Source organism: Macaca fascicularis, chromosome 10, assembly GCF_037993035.2.
Source record: "Macaca fascicularis isolate 582-1 chromosome 10, T2T-MFA8v1.1".
In the NCBI taxonomy this organism is placed as follows: Eukaryota; Metazoa; Chordata; class Mammalia; order Primates; family Cercopithecidae; genus Macaca; species Macaca fascicularis.
Window position 1 is genome coordinate 15,702,093 of NC_088384.1, and position 18,446 is coordinate 15,720,538.

At 39.8% G+C, this 18,446-nt stretch overlaps 1 protein-coding gene across 31 annotated transcripts in view; it reads left to right on the forward strand.

Moving 5' to 3' along the window:
* Positions 1-18,446, forward strand: part of RBFOX2 (RNA binding fox-1 homolog 2) — a 296,488-nt gene that overhangs the window by 78,751 nt on the left and 199,291 nt on the right. For all 31 annotated transcript variants that reach the window (XR_012418785.1, XR_012418786.1, XM_015457254.4 and 28 more), the window contains exon 2: positions 13,552-13,602. Coding sequence is in view for 29 of the 31 variants with exons in the window: in XM_015457254.4 (XP_015312740.1) it covers positions 13,552-13,602 (51 nt within the window). In the remaining 2 variants the exon portion in view is untranslated. The remainder of the gene's footprint in view (positions 1-13,551; positions 13,603-18,446) is intronic.

Genomic DNA, 18,446 nt, shown 5'->3' on the forward strand with positions numbered 1-18,446 from the left:
AGGAAGGAAGAAAGGAAGGAAGGAAGGAAAAGGAAGAAAAGGAAAGAAAGAAAGAAGGAAAGAAAGGCATTAGGGCATGGGGCACGTATGAGGGATGTGAGTTGTGGGAGGGAGAAGGTGCGTTCTGACTGAATTCCACCCTGAATGTCCTCAGGAGGAAATATGTTTGGAGTCTTTCTGCCTTAGTGATCACCAGGGCAGCAAGCTGAGAGAAAGCCAGATGGGATCTAGCCGGAGGCGGGGGCATGTGCGTGCTTCCTGGGACATTCATTCAACTTTGCTGCTTGTTTGACAATTTTTGGCCAGGCTCGGTGGCTCATGCCTGTAATCCCAGCACTTTGGGAGGCCGAGGCGGGCGGATCACCTGAGGTCGGGAATTTGAGACCAGCCTGACCAACATGGAGAAACCCCGTCTCCACTAAAAATACATTAGCCGGGTATGGTGGCACATGCCTGTAATCCCAGCTACTCAGGAGACTGAGGCAGAAGAATTGCTTGAACCCAGGAGGTGGAGGTTGCAGTGAGCCAAGATCACACCACTGCACTCCATCCTGGGTAGTGAGCAAAACTCTGTCTCAAAAAAAAAAAAAAAAAAAAAAAAAAAAAAAGGGCCGGGCATGGTGATCCCAGCAATTTGGGAGGCCAAGACGGGTGGATCATGAGGTCAGGAGATCGAGACAATCCTGGCTAACACGGTGAAACCCTGTCTCTACTAAAAATACAAAAAATTAGCTGGGCCTAGTGGCACGCGCCTGTAATCCCAGCTACCTGGGAGGCTGAGGCAGGAGAATGGCATGAACCCGGGAGGCAGAGCTTGCAGTGAGTCAAGATCACCCTGCACTCCAGCCTGGGTGACAGAGCGAGACTGCATCTCAGAAAAAAAAAAAAAAAAAGAATTATTTATCATAAGAGGAGATTGAAGTGATGAGAAATTGGCTCTTAGGAAGAAAACTAAATAACAGCAGATACGGATCTGCTGTATCTAAAATAGCAGATATAATGTAATAATATGATTGATGTGTGATAAAATAGAATTAGTATAATAGCAGCTAAGCAGCTAGTCTGGGACTGAAATGTCATACCCAAAGAGCCATCTCCCTCATTACCACCAAACACTCCCTGGCCGAGAGACTGAAATCTAAGGGGCTTTGTTGGAGAGGCATGACTTTGACTCTCAGAACGGCGGAGAAGTAAGTCCCTATGGACCTTTACCAGCAGAACTTGCTGGAAAACTGTCCTTTTGAAGTTGCCAAAAACTACCCTCTAGGATACTTGGGGAAAGCTCTTCACAAGGAGTTGTTTCACTAGAGGCACTTTGCCATATGACAGCCTGAAAAGGGTTACTGAGGGAAGCTACTAGCTGCTGGCTGCTGTCCATTGTAGGAGCTAGGATAGAGGGAAACTGCTTATCCTGTAGGAACCTGCTAGGCAAGCACAATGGGACCTGGAAGTGAAATGCTTTCTTCCTACAATGTATCTCTTGTGTCCTCTGTGGATAAAGCTTGACATCATGCATGCTGGCAAAGGAAAAATATTTAAAGGGCCCAGGTTCATTTTCACACAGCGGGCAAAAAGGGTAAATTTGGAGCTGATAATCAATTAATCGATAACCAGCATATAGATGGAATAGATGTTTAATTCTAAATCCTCAGAAAACAGGAAGAAGATGGCAAATGGACAGAGATCTAAGGAACCTCAAAAATAAGTAAGACACATGCAAAAAAAAAAAAATGAAGTTGGACCTTACGTCAATACCAAAATTAACTCAAAATGGATCAAAGACCTAAACATAAGAGCTAAAACTATGGCCGGGCGCGGTGGCTCAAGCCTGTAATCCCAGCACTTTGGGAGGCCGAGATGGGCGGATCACAAGGTCAGGAGATCGAGACCATCCTGGCTAACATGGTGAAACCCCGTCTCTACTAAAAATACAAAAAACTAGCTGGGCGAGGTGGCGGGCGCCTGTAGTCCCAGCTACTCGGGAGGCTGAGGCAGGAGAATGGCGTAAACCCGGGAGGCGGAGCTTGCAGTGAGCTGAGATCCAGCCACTGCACTCCAGCCTGGGCGACAGAGCGAGACTCCGTCTCAAAAAATAAAAAAGAGCTAAAACTATAAAACTCTTAAAAGAAAACTTAGAGTAAATCCTCATGACCTTGGATTTGGCGGTAGATTCTTAGACATGACACCAAAATCACAGGCAAAAAAGAAAAAACAGATAAATTAGACTTTATCAAAATTAAAAACTTTTATGCATCAAAGGACGCTATTAACAGAGTGAAAAGGCTACCCACTAATGGAAGAAAATATTTGCAAAAATATATCTGATAAGGGATTAATATCCAAAATATATGAAGAACTTTTACAACTCAACAACAAAAAAGCAAATGACCCAATTATAAAATGGGCAGGGGACTTGAATACACATTTCTCCAAAGAACGTGTACAAATGGTCAATAAGCACATGAAAAGATGCTCAGCATCACTAAGCTGTAAAGGAAATATAAATCAAAACAATGAGATAACACTTCACACTCATTAGGATGAACATACACACACAGTAACAAGTTTAAGTAAGAATATGGAGAGATTGAAACTCTTGTGCTTTGCCGGTGGAAATTTAAAATGGTTCAGTGCTTTGGAAAACAGTATGGCAGTCCCTTAAAAAGTTAAATATTGTCACTGTGCAAGCACCATAGAATTACGAGTGATCCAGCAGTCCTGCTTCTGAATGTTTCCCCAAAAGCATTGAAGGCAGGGGCTTGAATAGATATTTGTACACCCACATTCATAGCAGCTTTATTCACGATAGTTAAAAGGTAGAGACAACCCAAGCGTCCATTGACAGATGAATGGATGGACAAAATGTGATTTTTACGTACCACATATTGTAGGCTGCCATACAGTGCTATGCACATAAAATTGTCTTTTCATTTAATTTTAACACAATAATATTATTTGGACTCAGAAGGAAATTCTGACACATGCTACAATATGGATGAACCATAAATATATGGTAAGTGAGATAAGTGCAGTGAGCTGAGATTATGTCACGGCACAAACAAATACTGTTTGACTCTACTCATGTGAGGTACTTAAAGTAGTCACACTGATGGAGACACAAAGTAGAATGCTGGTTGGCAGTGGAGGAGGGAGAGAGGAATGGGGAGTTAGTGTTTATTGGGTGCAGCCTTTCAGTTGGGGAAGATCAGAAAGTTCTGGAGATGGATGGTGGTGGTTGCACAACAGTATAAATCTACTTAATGCTATAGAATTGTGTACTGAAAAATGGCTAAAATGGTAACTTCATGTATATTTAACCACAATTTTAAAAAAAGGAAACTGCTAAAGAATATTTATAGTATGATCTTAAACCTCAGCACTAGAAAAGATAAGATTAACGGGGAACTTTATTTTTTAAAATTTTAATTAAACAAATTTTTTTGAGACAGTCTTGCTCTGTTGCCCAGGCTAGAAAGCCATGGTACAATCTCAGCTCACTGCAGCTTCCACCTCCTGGACTCAAGCCATCCTCCCACTTCAGCCTGTCAAGTAGCTGGGACCACAGGTGTGCGCCACCACACCTGGCTAATTTTTAATATTTCTTATAGACCCGGGGTCTCCTTGTGTTGCCCAGGCTGGTCTCAACCTCTTGAGCTCAAGCAGTCTTCCCACCTTGTCTTCCCAAAGTGCTGAGATTACAGGAGTGAGTCACTGTGCCTGGCCAGAATTTTATTTCTTTTTTTTTTTTTTTTTGAGACAGAGTCTCGCTCTGTCGCCCGGGCTGGAGTGCAGTGGCCGGATCTCAGCTCACTGCAAGCTCCGCCTCCCGGGTTCACGCCATTCTCCTGCCTCAGCCTCCCGAGTAGCTGGGACTACAGGCGCCGACCACCGCGCCCGGCTAATTTTTTGTATTTTTTAGTAGAGACGGGGTTTCACCGTGTTAACCAGGATGGTCTCGATCTCCTGACCTCGTGATCCGCCCGTCTCGGCCTCCCAAAGTGCTGGGATTACAGGCTTGAGCCACCGCGCCCGGCCCAGAATTTTATTTCTTATTTATGTACTTCAAAATATAATTTTGTCATCATGATTGAATTTTATTTTATTTTTTAAATGCAAGAAGAAAGCGGATTTGTAAAGGAAATTGAAAGAACTGAGGGTGTTAGCCAAACAGGAATTGATGACAGCAGAATGGACTGTCTAGTTGTATGAAGCATACGTTGTCATACCTGGGCTGTATGATACGGTCTTTTGTTCTGAGGCTGCACATCTGTACAGCATGTGGCTGTACTGAATACTTTAGGCAATTGTAACACAATGTATCTAAACATGGAAAAGGTACAGCAGAAATACAGTGTAAAAGATAAAAATGATACACAGGTATAGGGCACTTATGAATGCAGCCTGCAGGACTGGAAGTTGCTGTGGATGAGTCAGTGAGTGAGTGGATGTGAAGGCCTCGGGCATTAGTGTACACTACTGATGACTTTATCAACACTGTACACTTAGGCTACACTAAATTTGTACAAAATTATTTTTCTTTAACAACAAATTTGCCTTAGCGTACTATAACTTTTTTACTTTATAAACTTTAAAAATTTTTTTAAGTTTTTGATTCTTTTGTAATAATAATTATCTTAAAATACAAACACATTATACAGCTGTACAAAAATATTTTCTTTGTATCCTTATTCTATAAGGTTTTTAAGATTTTTAATTTTTTTTTTTTTTTTAACTTTTTAAACTTTTTTTTGTTGAAAGCTAAGACGTAAACACACACATCAGCCTAGGCTTCCACAGGGACAGGATCATAAATATGCTTTCCACCTCCACATCCTTCCCACTGGAAGGTGGTAAGGGCCAGTAACATACATGGAGCTGTCATTTTCTGTGACAACAATGCTATGTGCTGGAACACCTCAGGAAGGACCTCCCTGAGGCTATTTTACAGTTAACTTTTTTTTTAATAAGTAGAAAGAATGCACTCTAATGAAAAAAGTATGGTATAGTAAATACATAAACCAGTAAAATAACCACTTATTATCTTTATCAAGCACTGTGAACTGCACATTATATGTGCTAGACTTTTATATGACTGGCAGCACAGTAGGCCTGTTTATGCCAGCATCACACAAACACATAAGTAATGTTTTGTGCTATGACAGTTATGATGTCACTGCGATGGGAGTTTTTGGGAAAGAGTTTTGCTCTGTTGCCTAGGCTGGAGTGCAGTGGTGTGATCTCGGCTCACTGCAACCTCCACCTCCTGGGTTCAAGGGATTCTAGTGCCCTCAGCCTACTGAGTAACTGGGATTACAGGCACTCATCACCACACCCAGCAAATTTTGTATTTTTAGTAGAGATGGGGTTTCGCCATGTTGGCCAGGCTGATCTCAAACTCCTGACCTCAGGTGATCCTCCCTCCTCAGTCTCCCAGAGTGCTGAGATTACAGGTGTGAGCCACTGTCTGACCAACTTCATTATAGTCTTTTGGGACTACCGTTGTTTATGCAGTCTGTTGTTGACCACAGTATTGTCATGTGGCCTTGACTGTATATGTCACAAAAGGCAGAGTTTCTTTGGTCACTTTAGAGCTATTCTCATTCATTCTGTCCTTGAATACTAGAATCAGTTTACAATATCACTAGGTTTTGAACACCTTACAGTGAGGCAGAATGGCCATTTGGCACATATTCCTAAAGAACTGATGTAGGTAGAGTAAGCTAAGAAAATTAAAGGTTGGTTATTTGGAAATGTGCTACTTTGTGGGATTTATTCCCATAGACTATATAATTTGCAACGGATAGACATAGGGGTTGGGAAGGAATTCTTTTTGAGCTTCTCCAGTATGTTAAATATTGTGCCAGATAAGCTTCACCTGATCATCTCACTTAATGTCACAACTTTATGTGGTAGATATTATCTGTTATACAGCTGAGACAATTTAGGGTCAGAGATATTAAGGATTTTGACTAGAGTCACATAGTTAGAAAGTGACCCAGCCAGAATTTGAATCTGTATCACTGACTTCCAAGGTTCAGCCCAACCTTTCTATTGCATGATGGCATGATGAAAGGAGTTACATATTTCTATAATATAACTAGTAGTCTAAGGTGAATACTTTATATGATTTGTGGGTCAGGAGTTCTAAATTCTGGGTTCTCTTTCATATCTACCTAGTTTGAATGACTGTGGACAAGGCACTTCTCTAAGTCTCAGCTTCCTCACCTGTAAAGAAAAGGGGTTTGATTGGTTATTTCTTAGACACCTGTGACCACTAGTGAAGAAACTGTAGTGTGTTTCAAAGATAATCTTCGAGAACCCAGTAAATTCCCTGTGTCAGGTTTTACCATGAAACATGCTGCTTATACCAGGTCATTTTTAATTAAAAAAAAGGGGGGGGGGCAGTAAATATGGAGGGAGTAGTGAATGTAACAAAGAACTGTCATTGATTGTCTTGTCTTGATGAGGGGGTAGAATGAGTTTTTGTGTAGTGAAAGCTTAGTTTACTAGTTAACAGTTGGACTTCATGTTGGGACCTTGTTATTAGATACTATCAGATTTGTATCACTTATAAGTCTTCATCTTATCTCTAGGTATTTTGAACTCTTATGGTTTGGAAGCAGAATGACACCCTGTGGTCACTTAGCAATTTCTCTTCTTGAGGCTGGGCACACTGGCTCATTCCCATAATCCCAGCACTTTGGGAGGCCGAGGCAGGAGGATCACTTGAGGCCAGGAGTTTGAGACTCTCTGAGCTCCTCAAGGACAAGAATGCCAGCACTATGTTTCTCAAAGCAGTTGTTCAATCCACTCTTACTGAATAAATGAAGAATTCTTCTGCTTAAAGAGATTTTGCAGATGTAGGTGCATATAGGAACATCTAAGCAGTCAAAGAAGAATATAAAAGTCAGATGCTATTTTTCTTGCTGTGTATCACTTCTCTCAGTATCCACTGTACATTCACATTCACAGTCCATTGGCAGTTGGGTGTTTTTTTTTTTTTTTTTTTTTTGAGATAGAGTCTTGCTCTGTCGCCCAGGCTGGAGTGCAATGGCACGATTTTGGCTCACTCCAAGCTCTGCCTCCTGGGTTTGTGCCATTCTCCTGCCTCAGCCTCGCGAGTAGCTGGGACTACAGGCACCCGCCACCACACCTGGCTAATTTTTTGTGTTTTTAGTAGAGACGGGATTTCACTGTGTTAGCCAGGATGGTCTCTATCTCCTGACCTCATGATCCGCCCACCTCGGCCTCCCAAAGTGCTGGGATTATAGGTGTGAGCCACTGTGCCCGGCCAGCAGTTGGTGTTTTTTTTGATAGTTACTTAAGGATTTTTCTGTTGCACTGTCACATGTCCACTAACCAGAAGCTTCTAAATGGTTTTAATTGCTGACCTCTTAGTTAATAAAGATTCTTATGACTGGTATTTTATTTCTTATGTATGTAGTTTTATTTTTGAGCAGTCCCTGCCGAGACAGAGTCAGTTTCTTTCATTCTTAACTTAGTAGGCCAGTAATGCTTGCTTACAGACATATCGCAACTAAAACCTTTTCTTTTTGGACTTTTAACACATCTGATTTCCATCTCTTCTGTTCCAGTAGGTTTCCTTGTAATTCTCTCTCTGCTTTAAATGCCAGTTATTGTTTTCATGCTGATTAAACACTCAGACTTGCATATCATTAGATAATGATAATCATCCCTGACCAAACCAGGCAAATCTTTCCCACTATTAGGCTGGCACAAAATAATTGCGGTTTTTACCATTACTTTAATTTTGCACCAGCCTAATAGTTGTCATGAAGTAGTAGAAGTGTTGGGTGTAGAATCAAGACCTAAGTCTGGAGGCATTTCAGCCACTGCCATTAGTTATTTGATAATGAGCAAATCACTTAAACTGTCTGAATCTCAGTTTTGTCATCTGTAAAATAACATTTATAAAACTTGTTTTATACATTGTGAGGACTAAGTGAGATATATAGTTGGTTTTATAAGTTATAAAAGATTAAGAAACACTGACAACAGCTTTATTCTAAGTCATATGTGAATTTTACACAATGTAAAATTTGGGTAAAACATGCCCTTTCAACCTTCCCCAAATCTTACTCTTCTCCCTGGAGGTAACCAGTATTAGAAGATTATTATATATCCTTCTTTATCTTTTCTATGCCTTTAGTTACCTTTTTTTTTTTTTTTTGTAAAGAGATGGGATGTTGCTGTGTTGCCCAGGCTAGTCTCAATCTCCAGGGCTTGAGTGATCCTCCTGCCTGAGCCGTCTGTGTAGCTAGCCATTTCTGCTTGAGCGTTCTGTTCTGCTGTCATTTAACATGACCTGAGGTCATTCATAAAGATTTTACCTTATTTTAAAACTCGTGCAGGTGGAATGTTGAAATTTTGTAATAACTGATAACGCTATTACCTTGTTATTAATGGAAACTGAGGTTTTTTTCTTGTTTTTCACTATCGCAAACTGTTTTGAAAATCTTTGCACATGCTTCTTTGTCTAGATAGAGATGTGAAGTTACAAGAAGGTATATGCATTCAATATTTTGATAGTACTGTCAAATTACTTTCCATAACAGGGTCCCAATATACTTATATTCCTACTGTTAGGTGTGAGAGTATCCGTTGACTCATCTTTTTGTCTATTTATGGTGTTTCCATTTTTGCAAATCTCATAAGTGAAACATGGTATCTCAAATCTAAACGAATGTTCATAGGCAGCATGGTGTGAGCAGAAAAACCATAACTGGAAACAGTTCAGTTATCCATTAACAGGAAAATAGGACAGATAAGTAATTTATTTGACATGTTTATAGTTTATAAGAGAATACTAAATGGCAATCACAGTTAGTAAAATAGTTACGTGCACTAGTGGAGATGAATCTTATATAGTATCAAGCAAAAATGCCAAATTACTAAAGAATACCTGCAATAGGATCCATGTCTGTAAAATTCAAAATCATGCAAAATTAATGCATGTGTAAGAGACGGGTATATGCAAGGAGGGCTTGAGAGTTCCAAATAGCCTTATCTGAGAGGTAGGAAATAAAGAAGAGTAATGCTTTGCTAAGGCAGGTGGAGGAGTAAATCCATTTCCTCTGACACATCTCTGTGCAACCTGTTACAACCAACTTTTCTATTGAAGTTGTTGACAATACTGGCTTATATGAATGTGATCTTTTCCTTATAGGACTTTTTTTTTTTTTTTTTTTTTTTTTTTTTTGCATTGTTGAACTCCAGGATTTCATGGAATATGGTTCATATGTGGGATGTCCTCTCGGAGTGATGAATTTCTGTTAATATGCTTTTGGGATTTTTGATTACTTTCTTAATGCCCTTCTCAGACAATCATGAAATGTTTCTTGTAAGGGGATAATATGGAATGATTAGAAGGGATGAGACCTGGAAAAATGGAAAGAACAGGGGCTTTGTAGTCCAGCAGACGCAGGTGGGCAGTTTGACTTTCCCATTCAATATCTGTGTGTTATCGGGCCAGTTACTTACCTTCTCTCAGTTAGTTTCCCCAGTGATAGGAAATGTATTTTTGTATACTGCTATATTAGCTCATTCTCTTTGCCTCTATCTCTTCCTCTTCCCCTCCATCCTGGAACTGTACTGATTAGGTGCTCAGTATCGGGGGGTTATCATCATCATTGTTAAAATTTGTAGAGAATGGTGCGTGGAAGTAAATTTGTAGAATCCAGAACAAACGAAAGGCACTTGTGCATTTCGGAAGGAGCCTTGTTCTTTTGTTAAAATCTAAACTGCATGTTTCCCCTATAAAAATCAGTATGAAAAATAGCCAACATTGCCTTTAACTATTATTATTTTAAAATAATTTAATGAGATATAATTCACAGATCATAAATCTCACCTTTATGAAGTGCTTTTAGTGTTTCAGTGGTTTTTAGTATAATAATGAATGTGTGCATCCATCACTAATGTCTGATTCCAGAACATTGTCATCTCCCCCCAGATAAACCTCGTAGCCATTAGCAGTCACTGCTCGTTTCTTCCCGCTAGTCCCTGGAACCACTAATCTATTTTCTGTCTCTATAAATCTGCCTATTCTTGACATTTCAAATGAATTGAATTATATCATTTGTGGCCTTCTGTGTCTGTTTTCAAGCATGGTGTTTTCAGTATTCATCTGTGTTGTATCTGTACTTTATTTTTAAAATTACTGAATAATATTCCACTATAGATGTACCATACTTCATTTATCCATTCATCAATCGACGGACATTTATTTTTTTCCTGCTGTTTGGTTATTATGAAATAATGCTGCTATGAATATTCATGTGTATTGTTTTGTGTGGACATATGTTTTCAGTTTTCTTAGTTAAATACCCAGGTGTGGAATTGCTCGGTCATATAACTCTATGTTTAATAGAAGGACTATCCGGCTGTTTCCAGAGCAGCTGTACCATTTTACATTCCCACCTGCAGTGTGGAAGAATTCTGATTTCTCCGCATCTTTGACAATACTTATTGTTGTCTGTCTTTTTGATTATAACTATTCTGATGAGTGTGAGTTTTATCTCAATGTGGTTTTGATTTGCATAATGACTTATGATATTGAGCATCTCCATGTACTTACTGGCCATTTGCACATCTCTTTTGGAGAACTGTCTGTTCAAATATTTTGCCAATTTTTAAGTTATTTGTCCTTTTGTTCTTGAGTTTTAAGAGTTCTTTATGTATTTGGGATACGCATTCCTTGTTAAACATATGACTTGCAAATATTTTCTCCCATTCTGTGGGTTATCTTTTTATTTTCTTGTTGGTATTCTTTGAAGCACAAAACATAATTTAAATAATTTTTGTTTTTGTAGAAGTGGGGTCTCACTAAGTTGCCCAGGCTGGTCTTAAACTGGGCTCAAGAGACCCTCTCACCTTGTTTTCCTAAAGTGCTGGGATTACCGGTGTAAGTCACTGCACCCAATCTTTAAAAAAAAAAAATTTTTTTTTAAGAAAGTGTGCTTACTCTATTGTCCCAGGCTAGAGTGCAGTGGTGTGATCATAGCTTACTGAAGCCTCAAACTCCCAGGCTCAGGCGATCTTCCTGTCTCAGCCTCCTGAATAGCTAGGACTGCAGGTGTGTGCCACCATACCCAGCAATTTTTTGAAATTTTTTGTAGAGATGGGTTTTACTGTGTTACCCAGGCTGGTCTTAAACTCCTGGCCTTAAGCAGTTCTTCTTTGGTCTCCCAAAGTGCTGGGATTACAGGCATGAACCATTGCACTCAGCCAAAAGTTTTACATTTTGATGAAGTCTGATTTATTTGTTTTCCTTTTGTCGGTTGTGCTTTTGGTGTCACATTGAAGAAACTGTTGTCTAATCAAAGGTCATGAAGATTAGCTCTGATCTTTTTTTTTTTTTTTTAAGAGTTTTATTGTTTTAAATATGCTCTATTTTGGGTTAATATTGTTTATAGTGCGGGGTGGGGTTCCAACTTCATTCTTTTTTTTTTTTTGAGACTGAGTCTCGCTCTGTCGCCCAGGCTGGAGTGCAGTGGCACAATCTCGGCTCACTGCAAGCTCCGCCTCCCGGGTTCACGCCGTTCTCCTGCCTCAGCCTCCCGAGTAGCTGGGACTACAGGCGCCCGCCACCACGCCTGGCTAATTTTTTTGTATTTTTAGTAGAGACGGGGTTTCACCGTGTTAGCCAGGATGGTCTCGATCTCCTGACCTCGTGATCCACCCGCCTCGGCCTCCCAAAGTGCTGGGATTACAGGCGTGAGCCACCGCGCCCGGCCTCAACTTCATTCTTTTACATGTGGATGTCCAGTTGTCTTAGTGTCATTTGTTGAAAAGACTGTCCTTTTCCCTTTGATGACACATAACTGTAAGGGCGTGTTTCTGGACTCTCAGTTGTATTCTGTTGGTTTATGTGTGTATCCTTATGTCAGTATTACACTCTCTTGATTATTGTTGCTTTGTAGTAAACTTTGGCATCAGGAAGTGGGAGTCCTTCAACTTTTTTCTTCTTTTACAAGATTGTTTTGGTACCCATGATTTTTTTTTAAAGGCAGTTTTCCTCAGTGTCTAATGTGCTTTCTTTGAGGAGACTATAAATATTAAAATGTCCAAAACAGGTTCATAGGAATAGATAAAGAGAACTTGGATTGTCTATGATTGCTTCAGTGACTGAATTCCTACACATTTTTCTGGTTATTTAGCTCCGTGTATTTATTTACACATTCTTTTGGGTGTCTACATGTGTTAGATACTGTGCTAGATCTCAGGGAAATCATGATGAACAAGACACAGGGTCTCTGCAGTGAGCTTAAGTTGTCTTCGGACTTTCATGCTTTTGACTATCAAATATCTGAATATAGTCAACCTACCAATTAGTGGAAAGTTTACTCTATTGTTATATTCAAAAGTCCTATCAATGAAAATTTCTTTTACGCTATTCTGCTAGTAGGAATGAAAGCACAAATGAATGGAAGAAGAGGATGAATATCTAAGTAACGATGTTGAGCACTTTGAAAATTACAAAAGCACTGTGTGTTCTCATTTACTCCTTTGTGTGCACATGTATCTTCCCTCATTTAAAAGTTCCGTTGAAAGCAAGGACCTTGTTTTTATTCGTCTTTTTTACTCCATCAGTCAACTAACAGTGCTTGGAAAATTTTAATATTAGTATATGTTAACTGAATGATTGAATGGGTCGAATAAGCTGGAAATGAGTGTTCAGGTTATATGACCTTATACTAAATTAGGGTTTGCATAGCTTTGATTAGCTATCATCCTTGCCCTCAAGGATCTTGATTTAGTGGTTTAAAGTGAAGATGAGATAGATACTCAACATGATATACCTTTAAAAAATAAGATTAATTAGAATCATAAATAACGTAAAAAGTAAGCTGCACAAGTAAGCTAAGTAAATATTAAATATTAAGAGGAGTCATTTAAGTCCATAGGATGATATAGAGTAGTAGAGAAAGTCTTGAACAGAGGTTGAATTTCATCCAGATTTAAGAGAACTGAGGGGATAAAACAAAAAATAAGTAAATACAAAAGTAAAAACTGAGGGGAAACAGGTTGATAGAGACGAGGACCTAGAACTTTTCTGGGTCAAGAGGCAGTTCTCAGCAGGGTTGGTACTTGTCCCCTTTCCATCCAGAGGACATTTGGGAATAAACCAACAAGTTTTTAGTTATCCTAGTGTTCAGGGGTGCTAGTGGCTTACTGTGAGTTGGGACTGGGGATGCTGAAGTCCCACAGTGTATGATGAAGTTAGGAATTACTCTGACCCCAGTCTCAGTAGCACCCTGCCTAAGATATACTGGAAAAGAAACAGATTTCGCTGTATAAGGAGGAAAATAGTTTTTCTGAATAGTGCTCCTAAGCAAATACTGTTTTTTGTTTTTGCCAGTGTAGAGGCTTAACGAGGAGATATATACACTTAGGTAGGGTGGAATACAGTTAATGGAACATTTTAGGAACCAGGGCAGGAATTTATATTTGATCAGTTTGGATGATTTTGATTATTCTTAACATTTTCTTTCATCTCATAGTTTGATATTTTTCTTGTCTTTCTCATAGAACGAGCCTCTGACTCCAGGTTATCATGGATTCCCAGCGCGGGACAGCCAGGTTGGTATCTGCTATTTGTAACTCAGATGATGTATGTGTGTGGTGTGTTTCATCAAAGGGTTGCTGTGATAGAGAACATTTCCTGAAATTACTTACTTTGAAAGGGAATGTGGCTTGTTTCAGCAATGAATGTACTTTTACAGATGTAAATTAAGCATATTTTAAAATTCTATAAGTATTATGTTATTAAAATTGTGGATATTATAAGAGAAAATAATTACTCAAGCACAGTCACGATTGCTTTTGTATTTTCTTCTCCAGGCTACATAATAATTTTTTGACCTGGTTTTCTCGATGCCTCATAATTCTGAATGCTGGACTTGTCTCTTTATTACCTGCCAGTTAGCCCCTGCCCGCACAGAGTTTTTGAGTCCTTGTAATGATCTGTAGCAAGAAAATTCCATTCTCCTCCCTGGGGGAATTCAGCCTTATGGTTTTAATCAGGGAAGGCTTGCTTGAGAAAGCGAAGTTTCTGCCGCCTTTCTTTGTTAGATGGGAGGATGACTGGAAAAGCCCAGGCCCTATTATGGGTCAGAGCAGAACTGCTTCCTACGAGCCACCCTCAGTATGGTTTAGGCAAGTGTATAAAATGCCTTCCCTATCTTTTTGCTGTTTGAAGACTTGAGCACATGACGTTGAAGCAGAGCTAGGATAGAAGAACAGGTAAGGCTTCCTCTTAGAGAAATGGTGTGGCTTAAATCACCTTGCCTCCAAAAGAAATTTGTCTCCTTGCTGTTTGGAGATATTGACGTTCTTCAGGAGATTTGAAAGGGTAGCTCCTAGAAATATCTTGGAATGCCATTATTCCTTACAGGGTTGTCCAAAAAAAAGCTACCATTGTTCTACTTGTCCAAGGGATATGAGTTATAGTGCTAAACGAAAGAGTTCATAGTGTCCTTTCCAGAAGTTCACTGAATCTCATCAGAGCTCCTGAAGCGGATCTTAAAAACTAGGATGGTCAGCTGGGTGCAGTGGCTCACACCTGTAATCCCAGCACTTTGGAAGGCCAAGGTGGGTGGATCATGAGGTCAGGAGTTCGAGACCAGCCTGGCCAACATAGTGAAACCCCGTCTCTACTAAAAATACAAAAATTAGCCAGTCGTGGTGGTGCGCACCTGTAGTCCTGGCTACTTGGGAGGCTAAGGCAGGAGAATTGCTTGAACTGGGGAGGTGGAGGTTGCAGTGAGCTGAGACTGCGCCATTGCATTCTAGCCTGAGTGACAGAGTGAGACTTTGTCTCAAAAACAAAACAAAAAACAAACAAAACAACAACTACAAGAAAACAGAAACTAGGATAGTTGATAATCAGTAGTCACCTGTTTGCAGGCCTTTCAGATTTGAGAGAAATTTGTCCAATTCTTGCACTTTTGGTGCTGAGTTGATGTCAGATTGGCCCCAGATAGGGCGTGGAGAGAAGAAGTGTTGTTATCTCTGTGTTCATCCCCCACTGAGTTCATCACTGTTGATACTGAAGATGAAAGCTTTTGGTAAAAGATAGGGCCATTTATCCCAAATCTAAAGAGAATATAAAGATTTATTTGTTTTTCTTTCTGCTTTGTGTCTGTGCTAGAGCTTCTCTAAGCTGGGAAACTTATGCCCTTTGATAGTACTTTTATATCTTAGTCATATATCAGAAAAAAATTCTCATACCTGGAGATCCACCCTACGGAGATTCTGATTGGGTAAGTTAAGGTTGGGCTTACCCATTCAAATGTTTATAAATCCCAAAGGTGATTCTGCTGGGTAGTGCGCTTGAGAACTGCAGTCCTATGGGCTGCTTTAGAGGTAGTGACAGTTTCTGTTTCATCCTGTACTTTTCACCTAGGACATGTAATAAAGGGGTCATGGTTAGTCTCTTAATCTAGTCTTGCAAACTAATGCAGTTACTTTATTATTTATAAAATGTTGCTTATTCTGGATTTAGGAAGGTAAAGCTAATTGATGTAAAGTCTGAGTTTAGAAGACTGAAAGGGTACTGTATTCTTGTGGGGATTACAGATCAATAAGGAGCTAAGCAAAAAGAGTTAATAGGAATTTATTAAAGCCTAAAAAAGTAGTCTGTTTGATTGTACCTACTTTATTTTTTCTTTCTTTTGCAGCAGGGGCCCACTTCTGTAACCTGCACATTCATTACTCATGCCATCTCTGCTGCAGGCCTGTTACAGCCCTTTGCCATGGTTTAAAGCTGCTCATTTACTTTGAGGCACATTCTGATGGTGACAGGTTTATTTTAGTTTATTTTCATGGGCTTTATTTTGTACTCTGGTTGGATCTTTGAATTAGAGATCTTAGAGTGTGCAAATAGGCAAATATTGAATAGCTGCTTGTTGTATTTGATGAATACAGAATCCAAATGAGTACTGCTAATTAATGCGCCTAACCTTGTGAACTCTCACTTTGTGTTTTGAGATTTGGGAGGCATTTATCAGCATGAAACACTGGTCGCTGAACAGGCTGAGCTGGCGGAAATGGAACTTGTGATCTTTACGTCTCCTCAGCGTGGTTTTGGCTCAGCAAATCAAGGAACTGGGGAATGGGGTGAAGGTGAATTTTAATTGTGCCTTTATTTGCTTTCCCTTTTTTTTGTTGTTGTTTTGGTTTGGTTTGGTTTGGTTTTTGAGACCAAAACCAAAAGGGTCTTGCTCTGTCGCCCACACTGGAGTGCAGTGGCATGAACATGGCTCCCTGCAGCCTTGACCCCCGGGGCGCAAGTGATCGTCCCACCTCAGCCTCCTGAGTAGCTGGGGCCACAGGCGTGTCTGTTTGCTTTCCTTATTCTTTCACTGTTCCTTTCTAAATAGATAAGAACCATCTGCAGACAAGATTCTTATCAGTGGCTGAATGGTGATTTTTAAAAGAGGTAACTCTTTTGATTGCTGTGGACCACTCTCATGGTGTTTTCTCATCTTATTCTTCCAAACACCCCTTTTGAAGTAGATGAGGCAAATATTCCCTTTGGAAAGATAAGGAAATTGAAGTGCACAGAGGTAAAGTGACTTATCCAAGGCAACAATTCAAGTAAGTGGCTGAATAAGAACTGAAATTTGTCTTCTGTCTGAGGGTCCTTTTCTCTGTACTGTAGAATTATTTATTGACCAGAGGAAAATGTGGTCATGTGTGAATGTGCCCATTCACTCATTTACATTATTATAAAGTAATGTGGGGGCTTCATAGAGTTCTTCAAGCTCAACCACAGACGTAGAAGTCCGTGACTCCTGACTAAAGATTATTACTACTGAGTTTGTTAGCACCAAGTGTACCACCAGCATTTCACTTTTTTAGTGATTCTTTTATCATATTACATACAGTCCCAATAGCACATTTGAGTTAAAAACCTGAAGGAAAGGAGCAGGGAAAACCACCTGCCACCTCTTGCATGTTTATGCACGGTCACCTCAGCCTTTTTTCCCGATCTGTTAAGCAGCTTTATGGGATGACAATCCATTGCTTTTAGAAAGCACTCTGAGCATTTCACTATACTTGCTAATGTGGTTTCTCTATGGAAGTGGAGGAGACAAACACTGTTCCAGTTTTACATAAGTGAAAACTAGTTCAGAAAAGTGAGAAATTTTATCTAAGGCCATGCAGGACCAAGTGCAGTGGCTTACATCTATAATCCCAGCACTTTGGGAGGCCGAGGCAGGAGGATTGTTTGAGCTCAGGAGTTGGAGACCAGCCTGGGCAACATAGCAAGACCTTGTCTTTACTAAAAATAAAAAAAATCAGCCGAGTGTGGTAGTATGTGCCTGTAGTCCCAGCTACTTGGGAGGCTGAGGTGGGAAGATCGCTTGAGCCTGGGAAATTGAGGCTGTGGTGAGTTATGATTGTGCCACTGCACTCCAGCCTGGGCGACAGAACAAGACCCTGTCTCAAAAATAAATGAATAAATAAATAAAGCCAGGCAGGATTTTAGATTGATGATACCATGTAGTGGTTTAGATTCCTAGTTGACTGTTTATTTGTGATTTATGTGCATGTGCTTAGGCGTGTTCCTGGGCCTTGATTAAGGCTGGAATGTTTTATGGATTTGCAGTATTTTTAAAGTGGGAGAATACTTGTGTGCATCAGCTCTAGGGTTTTTATATAAGAAGAACTTAAGAGCAGCAATCTGATTAGAAGAGGGCTTTGTTCTGCACAGCAGGCTTCCTGCTTTTGCTAAGATTGTTTATATGGGATGGCTCTTAAGGGTTTTCTGGAAAGTGATGGGGGTCCTAAGGCTGGCCCCTTGCTCACTCTTGGTGCAACAACTTTATGTCTGTTATAAATAAGGTGACCATATAAACTTTAGCATTCAAGTTTGGGCACTTTTGAGAATAAAAAGTGATGCCAATAATTAGTTTCAAACAGTCCCAGGTAAACTGGGATATATGGCCATCCTTCTCTAATTGAAGAAATACAGTCAGTGTTTTCTTAACCAATGTGATCAGAACTAGTAGGCCATGGGTTAATCTTAACAACTGGTTGAAGTGGGGAAATATTTTAAACTTTTATTTTAATATAGAGCGTTTTTAATTTAAACAAATATATGTTTACTCTTCAGTTTCCTGATATGAGGTCAAGGTCCTTATATATAGATGTGATTGAAATACTACTTGAATTTTTTGCATAAACTATGCTCCCAGAGCATCATCTGTGCTTTCTAATTTGTTTGTTTTAAAGAGGAACAAGGTCTTAATGACATTCAGAGTAATTTGGGTCAAACTGTGTAGCTAGATTTGTATGATTCCCCCTTCTTGCCCAGTCTTTTACAGTTGTCCTGCCCACATCTAATTTGAGCAAAAGTTTTCAGTGTCTTGACTTGTTTTTCACAAAGCATTCACATTAGAGTTGTTTTCAAGGAAACT